The sequence below is a fragment of the Mustela lutreola genome, chromosome 3 (assembly GCF_030435805.1).
Source record: "Mustela lutreola isolate mMusLut2 chromosome 3, mMusLut2.pri, whole genome shotgun sequence".
Taxonomy (NCBI): Eukaryota; Metazoa; Chordata; class Mammalia; order Carnivora; family Mustelidae; genus Mustela; species Mustela lutreola.
Window position 1 is genome coordinate 187,369,394 of NC_081292.1, and position 19,957 is coordinate 187,389,350.

The 19,957-nt window shown below is 36.5% G+C and overlaps 1 protein-coding gene across 1 annotated transcript in view; it reads right to left on the bottom strand.

Annotated features, from left to right (window-relative positions):
• SPAG16 (sperm associated antigen 16) overlaps positions 1 to 19,957 on the bottom strand; it is a 1,020,752-nt gene that overhangs the window by 957,097 nt on the left and 43,698 nt on the right. Inside the window, exon 7 of the mRNA XM_059168131.1 lies at positions 13,441 to 13,558. Coding sequence (XP_059024114.1) covers positions 13,441 to 13,558 — 118 coding nt within the window. The remainder of the gene's footprint in view (positions 1 to 13,440; positions 13,559 to 19,957) is intronic.

Sequence of the window (19,957 nt, forward strand, 5' to 3'; positions counted from 1 at the left end):
CTATATTTCCTGAACAATAGTCTTGAATTAAAAACTCAACCTTAAAGAGTTCTCTCATCCCTCACTGTATGTGATTATACCAACACAAAAACCATCTGTTTAATTATATACGGATACACACATTTTTCTACTATCACTGAGTAGTAACATTCCTTTATTAATAGAAATAACAAATAATAAATTGTAACCTATAGATTAGTGCTCATGAAATGCCTGGCTGGAAAAAAAAAGTTAAAAATGTGTATTTATTCTTTGGATGTCAAATGGATTATGGAAGTTTTAAATATACTTATTTAGAGTAGCATAAGATTTACATAAAAGCTGAAATGTAGGGGATACCTGAGTGGCTCAGTCAGTTAAGCGGCTGCCTTCGGCTCAGGTCATGATCTCAGGGTCCTGGGATCGAGTCCCACATCAGGCTCCTTGCTCCGCAGGGAGCCTGCTTCTCCCTCTGCCTCTACCCACCACTCTGCTTGCCTGTATTCTTTCTATCTCTCTGACAAATAAATAAATAAAATCTTAAAAAAAAAAAAAAAAAGCTGAAATGTAACAGAGTTCCTGTACACCAGCACCTTATTCCCATTGCTAACATCATGCATTACCATAGTGTGTTTGACACAATGAGACAATATTGATAATTATTACTAACAATGTCCATATTGCATTCTAATTTCATTAAGGTTTTTCTTTTAATTTACTTATTGGAGAGAGAGAGAAAGAGTACAAGCAGGGAGAGGGAGATGGACAATCAGACTTGATGCTGAACAGGGACATAATGCAGGGCTCTCTCTCACCACCCTGAGATTATAACCTGAGACAAAATCAAGAGTCAGACCCTTAACTGACTGAGTTACCCAGGCTCCCCAAAATTTTTCTAATATCCTTTTTCTGTTCTAAGATCCCATCCAAGATATCTTACATTGTCATCCTGTCTTCTTTTATTATTTTATTTAAATTCAATTAATTAACATATAGTATATTATTCATTTCAGAGATAGAGTTCAGTGAATCATCACTTGTATATAATACTCACTGCTCATTATATCATGTGCCCTCCTTAATGTCCATCACCCAATTATCCCATACCTCACCCCCTCTCCCATCCAGCAGCCCTCAGTTTGTTTCCTCTTATGATTTGTCTTCTCTCTGATTGTGTCTCATTTTATTTTTCCCCTCCTTTCCCTTCTGCTCCTCTGTTGTGGCATCACAATTCTGGACTTGAGGCTCTATTACAAGGCTGTAATCCTCAAGACAGTATGGTACTGGCTCACAAACAGACACATATCAATGGAACAGAATAGAAAACCCAGAAATGGACCCTCAACTCTATGGTTGGCTAATCTACAACAAAGCAGGAGAGAATATCCAATGGAAAAAAAGACAGTCTCTTCAACAAATGGTATCAGGAAAATTGGACAGCCCCATGCAGAAGAATGGAACTGGACCATTTCCTTACACCATACTCAAAAATAGATGCAAAATGGATGAAAGACAACCTCAGTGTAAGACAGGAATCCATCAAAATCCTTGAGAGCTGCATCAACTTCTTGTAAGACATGTCTCCGAAAGCAAGAGGGAAAAAGGCAAAAATGAACTACTGGGAATTCATCAAGATAAAAAGCTTTTGCACAGCAAGGGAAAGAGCTAACAAAACCAAAAGACAACTGACAAAATATAAAAAGATATTTAAAATGTCTTATCAGATAAAAGGCTAGTATCTAAAATCTATCAAGAACTTATCAAAGTCATCGTGTCTTCTTAGCTTCCTCTGGACTGGGAGAGTTTCTTGGACTTTCCCTCATTTTGATGACCTTGACAATTTTGAGTATTGGTCAGGTAATATTTTGGAGCATGTCAATACATTTGGGTTTGTCTCATGTTTTCTCATGATTACATAGGAGTTACCGTTTTGAGGAGGAAGATCACAGAGTAGGAGTGTCATTAATAGCTCATCAAGAATATATCAACATGATTAAAGATAGATGATGTTAACCCTGATCACCTTCCTGAAGTAATATTTGCCAGGTTTGTCTACTATAAAATTAGTCTTTCCCCCATTTTCAATGTACTTGTGGAAGCAAGTCATTTAGTTCAGCCAACAGTGAACAGCTGGTGTGTTAAGCTCCACTTCCTTGAGGGAAAGATTGTCTACATATATCATTTGAGATTCTTTTTTGAGAGAAATATTTTTATTTCTCACCATTTATATACTCATCCATTTATTTATATCCATATGAACTCATAGATATTTATTTTATACTCTGGGTTATAATCCCATACTGTATTATTTATTTTGTTGCTCAAATTGTTCAAAATGTGACCACTGGGAGCTCTTTCAAGATGATTCCTATAATAAGTATGACTCCATTGTTTGATGCTAGACTGCTAACCATTTTTAAGCCTTAACTTCCTATTTCCCTTAGGAGTAGGCTGATATGAAAGACTAGATTGCTCCCTTCTTTTCCAAACCATATAAGCCTCTCCTCCCATATAGGAACTCTCATCCTGCTCCTAAACCCTAAACACAACAAAAACCATAAGCCAGTCTCCTTCTTAGTACTAACAAGACATTTCAGGCCTGAATGTAAGGCTTGTGCCACTCTCCCCTCAGAGTTCAATTATACAATGTAGATGTTTGCATACCTTCTTGCTGTGTGTATAGCACAGTCAGTCTCAACATCCAAACAAAATGTGGTTGTTGGTCCACTTAGGAAGCACCCTCACAGTTCCTTTGTCCCTTGATATACCCTAACATTTTCTTCAGTCCCTTCCCCTCCCTTTTACCTTCTTCCCTCCCTTCCTTCCTTCTTTCCTTCCTTCCTTTCTCTTTCCTTCTCTCTCTCTTTCTGAGTATCTCCTAACATTCTAGTGCAACAATATGGGACAAATGTTCCAGGTTCATTTTGTATCTTCCCTGCCCAGCCTATAATCAGCCACTTCTCCAAGGAGCCCTAGCTTCCTTTTATTGGAGAATGGTATTAGAAAGAGAGATCCATGCACCAGGTATATTTATTTGCTACTGGAGTGTCATTACTTCTAGATTCTCTCAGCAAGCTGACCTAGAAAATACATACATTTATTTTTAGAATGCCTCCTGAATTAGAGAATCATGACCCCAAAAAAAGATAAAATGTAACTTTATGCATACACACACATACACACACAACCACACAAATTACATATATTTTCATAGGACTATAACTCAGAATTTACAACATTTTCACTAATTTTGCAAAACAAAATAGATTTTTCTATAAGATTTAAATAAATTTGAAAGTTGCTACATCATTACTAATGAAAAGAATTTGAAAACAGATACTCCTTTTAGATTTTTGTCATCTTACAGTATACTTTCACTTTTATATAGAAACTGAGAATCACTAAAAAATTCTAAATTCTACCCTTTCTTCTTTCAAGATATTAGAGAGATCTATATATTTAAAGAGAAAGTGAGCTAAATGTTCATTAAGAGAAGGTTTTAAAGAAGTGATGATTAGGAACACAGATAAAAATTATAAGACACTTCCTACTGCTTCAAGTATATACCCAAAAGTTTTGGTTAGAAGTGACTTCTAAGAGGGGTGTCTGGGTGGTTCAGTTGGTTGAGCATTCAACTTGTGATTTTGGCTCAGGCCGTGGTCTCTGGGTTGTGAAACTGAACCTCGTGTAGAGCTCCATGCTCAGTGGGGACACTACTTGAGATTCTCCCTCTCCCTTTTCCTTTGCCCCTCTCCCACTTCTCTAAAGTGAATAAATAAATTTTTAAAAAAAGTGAATTCTCAGAGCATCGCTGAAATTAAACAGACAATGAAAATAGAGATGTAATAAAAAATAATAAGTGCTTAAGAGTGGTGCAGGGGAATCAGGAAAAAGAAAGATGGGGGAGGAGTAGGAGAATGAAATATCATTATATCCCAGGAGTTCGGTCAGAGAGTTATCAAACCATTCTGAACACCTACAAACTCTACAGGAGATAGAAGAGGAGAATAGCAGCAATTCTAGGAACAGAAAATTGACCACTTTCCAGAAGGTAGAATATGTGGAGAAGTGAATCCGAGGCAACATATAGAAAGATAAACCACAGAGGGAGGGGCCAACTCCCAGCAAATGAGAGAGCAGCAGAGCACAAAATCAGAATTTCTAGAAGTTGGCTCCACTAAAGGACATCACTCCAGAGGCTAAGCAGTGGTAAAGCCCTCATAGGGAGTGTGTGGTCTCAAGACCACACTAGGGGACCACAAAGACTAGGGGCATCTAAGTGTGGCAAAGCTGCCAGGTATCAGAGTAGGGAAGCCGGCTACAAAGACAGAGCTCAGGAGTGAGCTCTCAGCTTGGCGTTACCTTAAACCATGGTCCTAGCCACAGTTGGACCACTGCTCCTATACCAGGGACCCCGCAAGTAGCAGATATGGAGAAAACCCCTCCTTCCTCGTCGAAGAGGAGTGGCATGGGAGTGAGCAGCAGGAACTTGCTGGGTTTGGAGACTCCAAATGGAGCCATGCACCAGAGATAGAAACACTCAGTCAGGGCTGGGTGAGCACAGAGTGCAACCAGAGACCAGGGAGACGGGAGGGATTGACCACTTTTCTCTGAGGGCACACTGAGGAGTGGGGCCCAGATCTCTGGATCCTATGGAGCCAGATGTTGAGAGGCCGCCATTTTCATTCTCATCCTCCAAAGCTCTACAGAAAGCATTTAGGGAACTAAAGCTACAGAGAGTGAACCTCAGTTTATTACCTCGCCTGGCCACTGGCAAGGCCAGTGCAGTTCTGCCTCGGGCAAAGACATTTGAGAATCACTGCAACAGGAGCATCCCCCAGAAGATCAGCAAAAATATCCAAACAAAATCAAGTTCACTAAACAATGAGAACTTCAGAAGTCCAGAGCTAGGGTAAAGCAACACATAGAATTCATGGCTTTTTTCCCATGATCCTATAGTCTATCAAAGAAAATTTGTTTTAATTTTATTTTTTTATTTTACTCTTTTTAAATTTTTCCTTTCCTCTTTTAATGTTTAACTATTTTTATCTTATCAATATATTTTTTAAAAATCTTAAGTTTTCATTGTTATACTCATGTTTTATCCCCTCATTGTATTTAACCTTATTATATATGTGTGTGTGTGTGTGTGTGTGTGTGTGTGTGTTTTCTTTAAAATTTTGAGATACAATTGCAGGGTCATAGGGTAGCTCTATTTTTAATTTCTTAAAGAATCTCCACACTGTTTTCCAAGGTGGCTGTACCAACTTGCATTCCCACCAACAGTGTAAGAGGATTCCCCTTTCTCCACATCTTCCCCAACACTTGTTATTTACCGTCTTGTTGATTTTGGCCATTCTAACTGGTGTAAGGTGGTATCTCAATATGGTTTTGATTTGAGTCTCCCTGATGGCTAATGATGAAGAACATTTTTTTATGTGTCTGTTAGCCATTTGTATGTCTTCTTTGGAGAAGTATCTGTTCATGTCTTCAGACCATTTTTTGATGTGATTATCTGTTTTGTATGTGTTGAGTTTGAGGAGTTCTTTATAGATGTTGGATATCAGGCCTTTGTCTGTAGTGTCATTTGCAAATATCTTCTCCCATTCTGTAGGCTACCTCTTTGTTTTGTGAACAATTTCCTTTGCTATACAGAAACTTTTGATCTTGATGAAGTCCCAAAAGTTCATTTTTGCTTTTGTTTCCTTTGTCTTTGGAGACATGCCTTGAAAGAAGCTGCTGTGGCCAAATCGAAAAGGTTACTGCCTATGTTCTCCTGTAGAATTTTGATAGATTCCTGCCTCACACTGAGGTCTTATATCCATTTAGAGTTTATTTTTGTGTATGGTGTAAGACAAATGCACTACTGGGTATTTACCCCAAAGATACAGATGTAGTGAAAAGAAAGGCCATCTGTACCTCAGTGTTCATAGCAGCAATGGCCACAGTAATCAAACTATGGAAAGAGCCAAGATGCCCTTCCACAAACAAATCGATAAAGATGATATGGTCCATATATACAATGGAGTATTATGCCTCCATCATAAATGATGAATAACTAACTTTTGTATCAACATGGACTGGAGGAGATTATGCTCAGTGAAATAAGTCAAACAGAGAGTCAATTATCATATGGTCTCATTTACTGTGGAGCATAAGGAATAACACAGAGGATATTAGGAGATGGAGAGGAGAGTAAGTTGGGGGAAATCGAGGGGGAGACAAACCATTAGAGATTGTGGACTGTGAGGAAAAAACTGAGTGCTGTAGTGGGGTGGGGCGGGGTTGGGTGAGCCTGGTGGTGGGTATTACAGAGGACACATATTGCATGGAGCACTGGATGTGGTACATAAATAATGAGTTTGGAACACTGAAAAAAAAATTAAATTAAACTAAATTTTAAAAAACTGGGATACAGTTTATTCTAATAGATCAAAATATACCCTAAATCTAGCCCATGGCTTTGTTCTAGTCTCCGCCATCACATTCTCTCTCTCTTTTTTTTTTTTTCCAACCAATGTATCAACTCCTTTTAGAATGTCTTTTAATTTATACCTTACACTCATATTCCATCCCTTCATCGTGTTTATTCTCATATATATATATATATATATATATATATATATGAAAAATCTTTAAAACTTTGGGAGGTATTTTCCTCTAAGAGACAAGAATACACCCAAAATCAAGTGAGTGGCTCTGTTCTACTTACCAGTCTAATATAGATTTTTTTTTTAATTTTTTCTCCCTTTCTTGTCCCCCGGGTTTCAGGTCTCTTCTGATTTGGTTAGTGTACATTTTTCTGGGGACTTTGCCACTCTTTTAATATTTTGTTCTGTCATTCATCTATTCTTATCTGGATAAAATGGCAAGGTGGAAAAAAATAAAAAAAATTTAAAAAAAAGGACAAGAGGCAGTATTGATGGCTAGGGACCTAATCAAGGAAGACATTAAGAATATGTCAGAATTAGAATTCAGAATGACAATTAAAGGTGTTATCTGGGCTCCAAAAAAGCATAGAAGGTATTAGAGAATCCCTTTCTGGAGAAATAAAATCCCTTAGAAGAAATAAAAGAACTAATATCTAACCAAGTCAAAGTCAAAAAAGCTATTAATGAGGTGCAATAAAAATGGAGGCTCTCACGGCTAGGATAAATGAGGCAAAAGAAAGAATTAGTGATATAGAAGACAAAATACAGAGAATAAAGAAGCTGAGCAAAAGAGAGACAAACTACTGGACTACGAGGGGAGAATTCAAGAGATAAGTGATACCAAAAGGCAAAACAATATTAGAATAATTGGGGTCCCAGAAAAGAAAGAGAGAGAGGGGCAGAAGTTATATTGGAGGAAATTATAGTAAAGCATTTCCCTAATATGGCAAGGGAAACAGGCATCAAAATCCAGGAAGCACAGAGAACCCCCTTCAAAATTTAAAAAAAAAAAAAAGGTCCACACCCCATCATCTAAGAGTGAAACTTACTAGTCTTAATGACAAAGAGAAAATCCTGAAAGCAGATCAGGACAAGAAGTCTGTAACATACAATGGTAAAAATATTAGATTGGCAGCAGACTTATCCACAGAGACCTGACACACCAGAAAGAACTGGCATGATATATTCAGAGCACTAAATGAGAAAAATATGCAGCCAAGAATACTGTATCCACCTAGGCTGTCATTGAAAATAGAAGCAGAGATAAAAGCCTTCCAGGACAAACCAAAATTGAAAGAATTTGTAAACACCATACCAGCCCCACAGGAAATATTGAAAGGGGGGTCCTCTAAGCAAAGAAAGACACTAAAAGTAGTAGATCAGAAAGGAACAGAGACAATATGCAGTAACAGCCACCTTACAGCTAATGCAATGGCACTAAATTCATATCTTTCAATAGTTATGCTGAATGGAAATGGGCTAAATGCCCACAATCAAAATACACAGGGTATCAGAATGGAAATAAGAACAAGACCCACAAATATGCTGTCTAAAAGAAACTCATTTAAACCCAAAGACACCACCATATTTAAAGTGAGGAGGTAGAAAACAATTTACCATGCTCATGGACATCAAAAAAAAAGCTGGGGCGGCAATCCTTATATCAAATCAATTAGATTTTAAGCCAAAGACTATACTAAGAGATGAGGAAGGACACTATGTCATACTTAAAGGGTACGTCCAACAAGAAGATCTAACAATTTTAAATATCTATGCCCCTAACACGGGACCAGCCAATTATATACACCAATCAATAAAAAAATCAAAGAAACACATTGACAATAATACAATATTAGTAAGGGACTTCAACACCCCCCCCTTGTTGAAATGAGGGGTCACCTAAGCCAAAGATCAGCAAGGAAACAAAGGCTTTAAATGACACACTGGACCAGATGGACATCACAGGTATATTCAGAACATTCCATCCCAAAGCAACAGAATGCACATTCTTCTCTAGTCCACATGGAACATTCTCCAGAATAGACCACATCCCGGGTCACTGATCAGGTCTCAACCAGTACCAACGCTTGGGATTATTGCCTGCATATTTTCAGACCACAATGTTCTGAAACTGGACTCAATCACAATAGGAAAACTGGAAAGGACCCAAATAAGTGGAGACTAAAGAGCATCCTACTAAAGACTGAAGGGGTCAACCAGGAAATTAACGACAAATTGAAAAAATTCATGGAAACAAATGATAATGAAAACACAATGGTTCAAAATCTGTGGGATACAACAAAGGCAGTCCTGAGAGGAAAATATATAGAGATACAAGCCTTTCTCAAGAAACAAGAAAGTCTCAAGTACACAAATTAACCCTACACCTAAATGAGCTGGAAAAAGAACGGCAAAGAAAGCCTGAACCCAGCACGAGAAGATAAATAATAAAGGCCAGAGCAGAAATCAATGAAATAGAAACCAAAAGAACAGTAGAACAAATCAATGAAACTAGGAGCTGGTTCTTTGAAAGAATTAATAAGATTGATAGAACAACTGGCCAGATTTATCAAAGAGAAAAGAGAAAGGACCCAAAGAAATAAAATTATGAATGATAGAGGAGAGATCACAATGAACACCATAGAAATACAAACAATTATAAGAACATATTATGAGCAACTATATGCCAGCAAATTTGTCAATCTGGAAGAAATGGATGTATTCCTAGAGACATATAAACTATCAAATCTGAACCAGGAAAAAATGGAAAACCCAAAGAGACCCATAAGCAGTGAGGAGATAAAAGCAGTCATCAAAAATTCCCCAACAAACAAGAGCCCAGGGCCAGACAGCTTCCCAGGGGAATTCTACCAAACATTTAAAGAAGAATTAATGCCTATTCTCCTGAAACTATTCAAAAAAATAGAAATGGAAGGAAAACTTCCAAACTCATTTTATGAAGCCAGCATTACCTTGATCCCAAAACCAGACAAAGACCCCATCAAAAACCAGAATTACAGTCCATTATCCTTAATGAACACAGATGCAAAAATTCTCACCAAAATACTAGCCAACAGGATTCAAGAGTAGATTAAAAGGATTATTCACCATGATCATTCCTGGGCTGCAAGGTTGATTCAACATCTGCAAATCAATCAGTGTGATACAACACATTAATAGAAGCAAGAACAAGAACCATATGATACTCTCAATAGATGCTGAAAAGGCATTTGACAAAGTACAGCATTATTTCTTGATCAAAACTCTTCACAGTGTAGGGATAGAGGGTACATACCTCAATATCATCAAAGCCATCTATGAAAAACCCACAGCAAATATCATTCTCAAAGGGGAAAAACTGAGAGCTTTCCCTCTAAGGTCAGTAACATGGCAGGGCTGTCCACTATCACCACTGCTATTCAACACAGTACTAGAAGTCCTAGCCTCAGCAATCAGACAACAAAAAGAAATTAAAGGCATCTGAATTGGCAAAGAAAAAGTCAAACTCTCACTCTCTGCAGATGATATGATACTTTATGTGGAAAACCTAAAAAACTCCATTACAAAACTGCTAGAACTCATACACTCAGTAAAGTGTCAGGATAAAATCAAGGCATAGGAATCACTTGCACTTCTATACACCAACAAAAACACAGAAGAAAGAGAAATTAAGGATTCGATCCCATTTACAATTGCACCCAAACTATAAGATACCAGGAATAAACCTAACCAAAAAGGCAAAGAATCTGTACTCAGAAAACTATAAAGTACTCAAAAAAGAAATTGAGGAAGATATAGAGAAATGGAAAAATGTTCCATCCTCATGGACTGGAAGAAAAAATATTGTGAAAATCTGTATGATACCTAGAGCAATCTACAAATTTAACACAATCCCTATCAAATACCATCAATTTTTTTCAAAGAAATGGAAAAAATAATCCTAAAATTTATATGGAATAAGAAAAGATCCTGAATAGCTAGAGAAATGTTGAAAAAGAAAGCTAAAGTTGGTGGCATCACAATTCTAGACTTCAACCTCTATTACAAAGCTGTAATCATCAAGACAGTATGATACTAGCACAAAAACAGACACATAGATCAGTGGAACACAATAGAGAGTTCAGAAATAGACTCTCTACTCCATGGTCAACTACTCTTAGACAAAGCAACCTCTTTGACCTTAGCTGCAGCAACTTCTTCCTAGAAATGTTGCCAAAGGCAAAGGAAGCAAGGCCAAAAATGAACTTTTAGGACTTCATGAAGATCAAAAGCTTTGCACAGCAAAGGAAACAGTCAATAAAACCAAAAGACAACTGACATAATGGGAGAAGATATTCGCAAATGACGTATCAGATAAAGGGTTAGCATCCAAAAGTGTAAAGAACTTACCAAAGTCAACACCCAAAGAACAAATAATCCAAACAAGAAATGGGCAGAAGACATGAACAGACATTTCTGCAAAGAAGACTCAGTTTGTTTTTTTGTTTTTTTGGTTTTTTTGGTTTTTTTTGGTTTCTAATTTTATTTTTTTTTAATTTTTTATTTTTTATAAACATATATTTTTATCCCCAAGGGTACAGGTCTATGAATCACCAGGTTTACACACTTCACAGCACTCACCAAAGCACATACCCTCCCCAATGTCCATAATCCCACCCCCTTCTCTCAAAACCCCTCCCCCCAGCAACCCTCAGTTTGTTTTGTGAGATTAAGAGTCGCTTATGGTTTGTCTCCCTCCTGATCCCATCTTGTTTCATTTTTTTCCTTCCTTAAGCTCAGGAAACAAACTGAGGGTTGCTGGGCGTGGGGGGATAGGGATAGAGGGGCTGGGTTATGGACATTGGGGAGGGTATATGCTAGGTGAGTGCTTTGAAAAGTGTAAGCCTGATGGTTCACAGACCTGCAGCCCTGGGACAAATACTACATTATATGTTAATAAAAATAATTTTTAAAAAAACATAAGGCAAGTAATTTGATCTCTGTTCAACAGTAAGAATATAAGTAAAATTATCTGAATGCTCATATGGCTACTGTGCAGCTCAGCTGGAATTCATACATACTCTCCCAATCTTTAGTTCTTCTAACTAAACCAATAAGAAACAATCTGAAATCCAAAGAGTATATGTGACCTAAAAGTCTTCTCAAAATGACCTTTGATCTAACCTCAGAAATTCAACTCATATTAAAATTAGAGGAATTGGGGGCACCTGGGTGGCTCAGTGGGTTAAAGCCTCTGCCTTCGGCTCAGGTCATGATCACAGGGTCCTGGGATCGAGCCCCACATTGGGCTCTCTGCTTAGTGGGGAGCCTGCTTCCTCCTCTCTCTCTGCCTGCTTCTCTGCCTACTTGTGATCTGTCTGGCAAAAAAATAAATAAAATCTTTAAAAAAAAAATTAGAGGAATTGATGGCTTTTCAGGAAGATAACTTAGCCCTAATTACACATAAGATAAGTATAGATCCAGTGTAGGACAGGTGCAAGTACAGAAATCAAAAATCGAGAGAGGAGTGTAAGCACTTGCCAGTATGGATTCCTGGAAGACCCTAGTAGTCTCCAATAGTGAAACTCAGTGTGAGTGGTCTGTCAGAGGTGTCAGAGTATACATGATCTTTTGGGGATATATAACCAGATCATAGATGGATTCCTCCCTGGAGAAGGATAATAGTGAAATAAGTGTGAGACCAGGGAATAAAAAGAATAAGATGGGTAGCAAAAGCAGGGCCTGTGGCAGGATACGAAGTAGAAGCAACCTAAATCTAGCATGAAGCACTCCAAGAGTTGTCCCTTCTGTTGGGATGCTGGGGAGAGGGGCTGGATTAAAAAAAGCAATGAGATGAAATTCTGAAGTTTTGATATATAATGCTATAAAAATGTAAATTATTGTTAAACTCATTTTATGCAGTATTACCAATAATACAATTCAGACATTCAAGAATACAAAATCAAAATTCAAGCACAAAGGAGCATGGAGACACAAGTAATGTTTTGCATTTTAGTAGCTAAGAATTACACTCAAAAACAGACAAAATACAACTTGATTAAAGCATATCTTAACAATAAAATCATTCAAGGAAGAATATAACCATCTTGCAAGTTATTGTAGCTTCTGAAAGTTTGGCCGAAACTGAAAATCTACAGAAAACAATAAAAAAATGTTAAGCATAGTTGCACTTTTATATTTTCTAATAAACTGTTACATATTTTTTAAGTGACCCATAAACATTTTGTTCTACCTTTCTTGATTTCTGTATCAGATATTCCTCATCGCTGTCCTATGCCTATGCAAAAAACCCCAGGAAGAATGGAAAAGGGTGTTAAAAAGCAGAAATGACTGACATTGAGTCCAAAACTAGGGTTGTCGAATTCATTTGGGTGTAAATTCCAAGGAATTTTACTCATTATCTCACATACATTTCACAAAAATGGTTTTTAAAAGAGCAAGTAAGTCATTGTGGCTATACTTTCTGCACGAGAAATCTGAGTTCAAAGTGTTTAAGGCCCATGTTTATGGTTGTCAAAGTTAGCACTGAAACCCAAGTTTGGGGATACCTGGGTGGCTCAAAATGTTAAGCATCTGCCTTCGGCTCAGGTCATGATCCCAGAGGCCTGGGATGGAGTACCGAATGGGCTCCTTACTCAGAGGGGAGCTTGTTTCTCCCTCTGCCTGCGGCTCCCCCTACTTACGCTCTTTCTCTCTCGCTGAAAAATAGATAGATAGATAGATAGATAGATAAAAATCTTTTAAAAAATTAAAATAAATAAATAAGCCCATGTTTACAATGGCTGAGTTTTTTTCCTCTAACTATACTTTGTATCTCCTATACATTTATGTTTCGGTTAAATATATAATCTTTATAGGTCTAAAAGGAACAAAATAATTTTATGAATACTTCCAAATAAATCTCTTTAACAACATAATTGTTCAAAACCTTTTTAAATTTATCTCAGAAATAAAGCCAATATTTCTACTTATATTATTAAAAAATGAATGGTTAAAAATCATTTTGAGTTGGCTTTGACGGCCTCTTTACCTGCCCAACTGCTCTGTCTCTTTCCAGAGAGGTCAGCATTTTCTGCTTCAGTAAAGTGTGGTGCTTCTCATGTAACACCCTGAGAGCCGGTTCATACGATGCATAATGTAACTTTAACCTATGAAAAGTAAAGGGCATCTTAAAGGGTAATTGAGTTAAATCAGTGATTTCCATCTAACATCTAAACCTTTTCTCTCTTTTTTTGCAGTCAAATAAAAAATGAGTAACTATATAAAGGTCAACATAGCAATCCAAGAATTGCCAGAAATAATACTTGGTATGCTACTTCTCTAAATTTGGTAGAAACAAAGAAGTCAGATTTCTTTTGAGTTAACTAGTTTTCTATTTCTTACCAACAGTTTTGCTGTATTCAAGCATGTACTCATAAGACTGCCATTCACTGAGAGGAAAAACTTGCAGTTTCTTTAATCAATTCAGAAATAATGATCAAAAAGACAAGTGCTGCAGACAACGGAAGATTAAACAGTGTGTCACCCACATCAAAATAAGCTAAAGGATGGTCTTCAAAACAACTTGATTAACTTATATTAAGAAAATTAAGTATAAAAATTTCATTATCTCATAGGAGAAATAGTTCAACTCAACATATGATATAAGCACCTTTAAGAAACAGTTTTATTCGAAAATGCCCTCAAAATATGTATGTATTTTTTTACCTTTTTTATTTACCTGGAGTAAAACATACAGAGCTTAAATGTTACAGTTCAGTTTTCAGAAATATGCCTGCCCAGGTAGTCCATATTGTTATCAAAATATAGAGCATTTCTAATACCTCAAAAGATTCTAGAACTCCATATATGTGGAATCATAGAATATGTTCTCTTATATAACAATCAACATCTCAGAAATACAAGCAATTATAAGAGATTATGAAAAACTATATGCCAACAAATTGGGTAACCTGGAAGAAACAGATAAATTTCTAGAAACATATAAACTGAAACAGGAAGAAATAGAGAATTTGAACATGTTTGAACAAAAGCCCAGAACCACATGCTTCATAGTCGAATTCTACCAAACATTTAAAGAAAAGGTAATACTTACTCTTCTCAAACTATTACAAAAAATAGAAAAGGAAGAAAAACTTCCAAATTCACTCTATGAGGCCAGAAACTGGCTTCTTTCACTCAGCATGTTTTTTAGATTCTTCCAGACTGTTGTGTGTATCAGTAATTCATTTCTTTTTATTGTGAGTCACATTCCCTTATATGTATATTATACCATGTGTTTATTCAATATTCTACTGATGAAGAACTGGTTTGTTTTTAGCTTGGAGCCATTATGAATAAGGTTGCTATGAACATTCTTACACTGAGTAATATAAGATATTTTTTGGTGGGGTGCCTGGATGGCTCAGTGGGTTAAAGCCTCTGACTTTGGCTCAGGTCATGATCCAGGGTCCTGGGGTTGAGCTCCACATCAGGCTTTCTGCTCAGCAGGGATCCTGCTTCCCCTCCTCTCTTTCTGCCTGCCTCTCTGCCTACTTGTGATCTCTGTCAATTAAATAAATAAAATCTTTATTAAAAAAAAAGACATTTTTTGGCTCTCTTTCTCTTAGAAAAAATACCTAGGAGTTGAATTGCTGGGTTTTAATTTACACTTCCAACAGCAATAAATGACAGCCTTGGTTACTCTACATTTGGCGATTAGTCTACCTAGTCTTGCCAATTTTATTATCAACTTCATCAATTCTATTTCCAAACATATGATTTCATTTTTATATATTTATTTTTGTTTATTACTTTTCTAATTTATTGGTTTCTGATAATTTTTTTCTTTCATTATTATTTCATTTATTTTTCTTTCTCTGCTTTTGTGGGGGGTTTTTGAGCATCTAAAATACAAGATTAGATTATTAGTATAAAGTTTTCTTCTCTAATATGGGCATTTAAAACTATCAATTTTACCTTAAGCATTGCTTTGGCTGTATCCCACTATTTTTAATATGTTGCATCTTCAGCCATTCATACTGAAATACTTTCTCACTTCCTTCTTTGACTCATGGACTATTTAGAACTATGTTACTATATTTCCAAATATTTGGGAATTTTCCAGAGAGCTTTTCATCATTGATTTTTAATTTAATTTGGTTGTGGTCAGAGAACACATTTTGTACAATTCTCTGAAATAAATACACACTTGTCTAGACACAAAATATTACCTATTTTGTACACATGAAAAGTCCAAAGTAGAATTCAAGGAATGTCAATTAAACTCAATTAATTGATGCCTTATTCTATAGACCTAAGAGACTTTTTGCCCATTTTTCTAATAATTGCTAAAAAATAAAGGTTAAAATATCCACTTGTCACTGTGGAAATATGAATTTTTATGTTCTATCAGATTTTGTTTCATATATTTTGCAGCTTTTACTTAGAGTCATGCATATTATGACTTCCTGATAAACTGACTCTTTATTATCTCATTGAAATGGCCTCTTTTTCTCTGATTCTCAGGATGAGCCTGGGGATGTTGTTTCTGTATCCCTTCTCCTTAGGCCAGGTGGGCATGCAGACGTTGGTCTCCTTCCCTAGAGAGAGCTAACACTTTGGCTGTGCTGCAAACTGTGGAGGAGGTATCTTCCCCAAAAGATAAATGATGCCCTCCTAAAGTTGGTTCTACTTCATTCTTTCTTAACAGCCACGCTAATAGTTTGGTAAGGGAGAAAAGAAACTATATATCCAAATTGCTGTAAGAATTAATCATATAGTACCAGGAACCAAAACACCCCAAAGACTGGATTCTGAGATGCTAAAAAGGGCTATAACCTAAGACTGGATAAAAATAATTTTCATAAGACACTGGATTTTACAAGTACTAAAACAAATACTCCAATGGATGCAATAAAGCCATTGCTGAGGTGACTCTTAGAAACTTGGAACGCTCAGAAAAGTGAAAATACCTTGAGCTGTCCTACTGACAAAGAGTAGAAAAGGAACTCCATAACACTACAGCAATTATATACTATGATGACAATCCCTATTCTTCCACAGAATTACCTACAGCCATTTACTTGTGTGACTATGTACTGGGAAAAGATATTTTAAGAAGTTATTATGAATATCCACATGACCAGAGTGACACCACAGCCCCTATGTTAGAAAGGGGATTTACAGAGGCCAGAGAATAAGTAACATCATGGCTAAGGTCTGGCTCAAAGTGGGCTTATTTGGTCCATGTACCCACCCAATGATCAATCCCAGATTCCTTGAATAAATAATTTTAACATATATGAGGAAGCTATCAAAGTCACTCCAGTGTCGTCTTCTGACATAGGATAGACTACTTGAAATTGCCTCACAGCCACAATTCTGTTTATTTTTTAAGTCATTTTTTTCCCTCTGAGGCTCTATTAACTCTTTTCAGCTTCTTAGTGATTTTTTGTTGTTGTTGCAAATACATTTTTCAGTTTGAGAACTTCCATTTGGTTGTTTATAGTTCCCATTTCACTTCTGCTATTTCCCAACTGTTCACTCATTATATTCATTATTTTATTTAAAGTTCTAAACATTTTATAAGAGCTGATTTGAAGTCTTCATCTACTAATCCTGTTATTTCTGTCATTTCTGGGTCTGTTTCTACTTTTTCTTGGATATGGGACACATTTTCCAACTTCTATGTATATTATATATTTTATCATATGTTGGACATATATTTATCTGAACTTTGTTCTCTTCCTTTAAAGAGTTTTGTCCTGGCATACTGATGGGCAGTTTGAGCTTTTCAAAGCTTACTTTCAATCTTTTATTAAGGCAACTTTAAAGTAGTTCCCTCTCTAGGGATAGAATAGCTCTGCTCCTATGATACGGTTTATCAAGGGTATTTTTTTTAAGATTTTATTTGCTTATTTGAGAGAGAGAGAGAGACAGAGGGAGAGTATGTGTGAGGTGGGCTAGAGGGAGAAGCAGATTCCCCACCAAGCAGAGAACCTGACATGGGCTCTCTCCTGAGACTCCAGGATCATGGCCTGAGGTAAAGGCAGACATTTAACTTACTGACCTACCCAGGTTTAGCAAGGGTCTTAACTGAATGCTCAGAGTTTTTAGTGGAGGTTCCTCCACTGTAGCTGGTCAGAATTCCTATATCTGCAAACTCCGGAATCTCCACTGAGCTCACAGTTTTCTAGCAGCTGTTCTTTGTAGGCATCATTCTCTCACTATTCCACAACTTAGTATTTGGTCAAAAGATTAAAGGAAACTACTACAAATATTTCTTAAATTTCTTTCATGCACCTTCCACCTTTTGTGTATCCTATTCTGCAAATTCTAGCTCCCTTGGCAGCCCTGATGAGATCCCTCATCAGTTAATCAAGACTACTGTGCTCTGAGTTCTACTTTGTCACACTATTGTTTGAACAGTATTTCTGGGTCAAAATCTAAGGTGATTATGCCACTCGCTTTAAAGGGTTCCCTTCTCTTAGGCATCACAGACCTACTCTGTCAATTTTCCAACATCTGAAAAAAACAGCTGCCTAAAATTATATTCAGTTTTGTAGTTCATTACAGTTGAAGAGCTCATCTATTAGCAGTTGGAAAGCTAGTTCTATACCCGTTACTCTGACAGGGTGGCAAGCAGAAGAGCCCCAAAATAATTTTAAAGGCCTTCCTATTAAAAAAAAATAATAATAAAAACAAGCGGGCACCTGGGTGGTTCAGTCAGTTAAGCCTGACTTCAACTCAGGTCATGATCTCAGCATCCTGGGATGGAGTTCCAAGTCAGGCTCTCTGCTCAGCAGGGGGTTTGCTTGTCCTTCTCTCCCTCCTTCAGCTCCTCCCCCAACTTATGTGCTCTCTCTTAAATAAATGAATACAATCTTTATAAAAATAAAAGGAGTCCTTGTTTTGCAAAATATTTTCACAGAAGTATAAAAGTCATTGGTTTGTAAGTCATATTTATCTTAATATAACTTATTATTATACCTCATTGCTGACAGTAATAAAGTCTAAGAAATAAAGTTACATATACATTTAATATATATTTTGCATAGCAACCTCTTCGACCTCTGCCGCAGCAACATCTTCCTAGGAACAACGCAAAAGGCAAGGGAAGCAAGGGAAAAAATGAACTACTGGGATTTCATCAAGATCAAAAGCTTTTGCACAGCAAAGGAAACAGTTAACAAAATCAAAAGACAACTGACAGAATGGGAGAAGATATTTGCAAACGACATATCAGATAAAGGACTAGTGTCCAGAATCTATAAAGAACTTAGCAAACTCAACACCCAAAGAACAAATAATCCAAGCATATTAAAATTCAACCATTTTCAGTAAAGCATGAGAGAGTAATAAAATAAAAATGTAAGTAGTATGTACAGTTCTATTACTCATTCCATTTAATGTGCTTAACTCTATACTCTTTGCTGTATGCTGTACACTTCCATGAATATTGTATATTCATAAACATGTATTCAGGTACAGAGTTCTATACACAAAACAATGTGCATTGTAATTTGTGGACAAACTGATTGATTGATTGCTATTGATGGAACAACTTTTCCTGTATTTACTAACTTTAGCATCTAACTCATTCATGGGATATGACTTGATAATCCTCTATCCCAAGAATTAGCATCATGTAGAATACCACTAGGATATAACAAGGAAACAACATTTTAAAAAACCTGTTGGCAAGGATGCAGAGAAACACAAACACTCTTAAACTGTTGGTGGGGATGCATACTGGTACAGACATTCTGGAAAACAGTATGGAAGCTCCTCGAGTTCAAAACAGAACTACCTTATGACCTAGCAATTACACTACTAGGTATTTACCTCAAGGATAAAAAATACTGTTTCAAAGGGGCACCTGCACCCTAATGTTTATAGCAGCACTATCAACAACAGCCAAATTATGGAAGGAGCCCAAATATTTATCGACTGGTGAATGGATAAAGAATATATGTTGTGAGTACACACACACACACACACACACAGAGGAATATTGCTCAGCCATCAAAAAGAATGAAATTTTAACATCTGTAACAATGCAGATGGAGCTGGAGTGTATTATATAAGCAAAATAAGTCAGTCAGAGAAGGACAAACACCATAGGACTTCACTCATATGTAGAATTTAAGAAACAAAACAGATGAACATAGGGGAAGGGGAACAAAAAGAGAGAGGAAGGAAACCATAGGGCCCCTAAAGATTACAAAAAGTATAATCCGAAAATGCTGAATTTTTACATTAAAACAAGTACAATAGTATTCCTTTTAAACATATTAGGAAATTTAAGAGCTCTGATATATTTTTTAACATGGGCTACAGACACAAGAAAAAAAAAAAACTTAAAAAAGTCAATTTACCAAAGGGTAGAATATCCAAGTAGTAACAGTGAACAATCATATTTCAGGTGCCACAATTTGATACAAAGGTGCCCTTAAACTGTTATATACCCAAAAAACTGAAGTACTGAAACCTGTTTGAATTAGCACAGATAGTGGGAATAGAGTCAATCCTGTGAATTTTCTGTGAAAGAAAGTTCTGTGATTCAA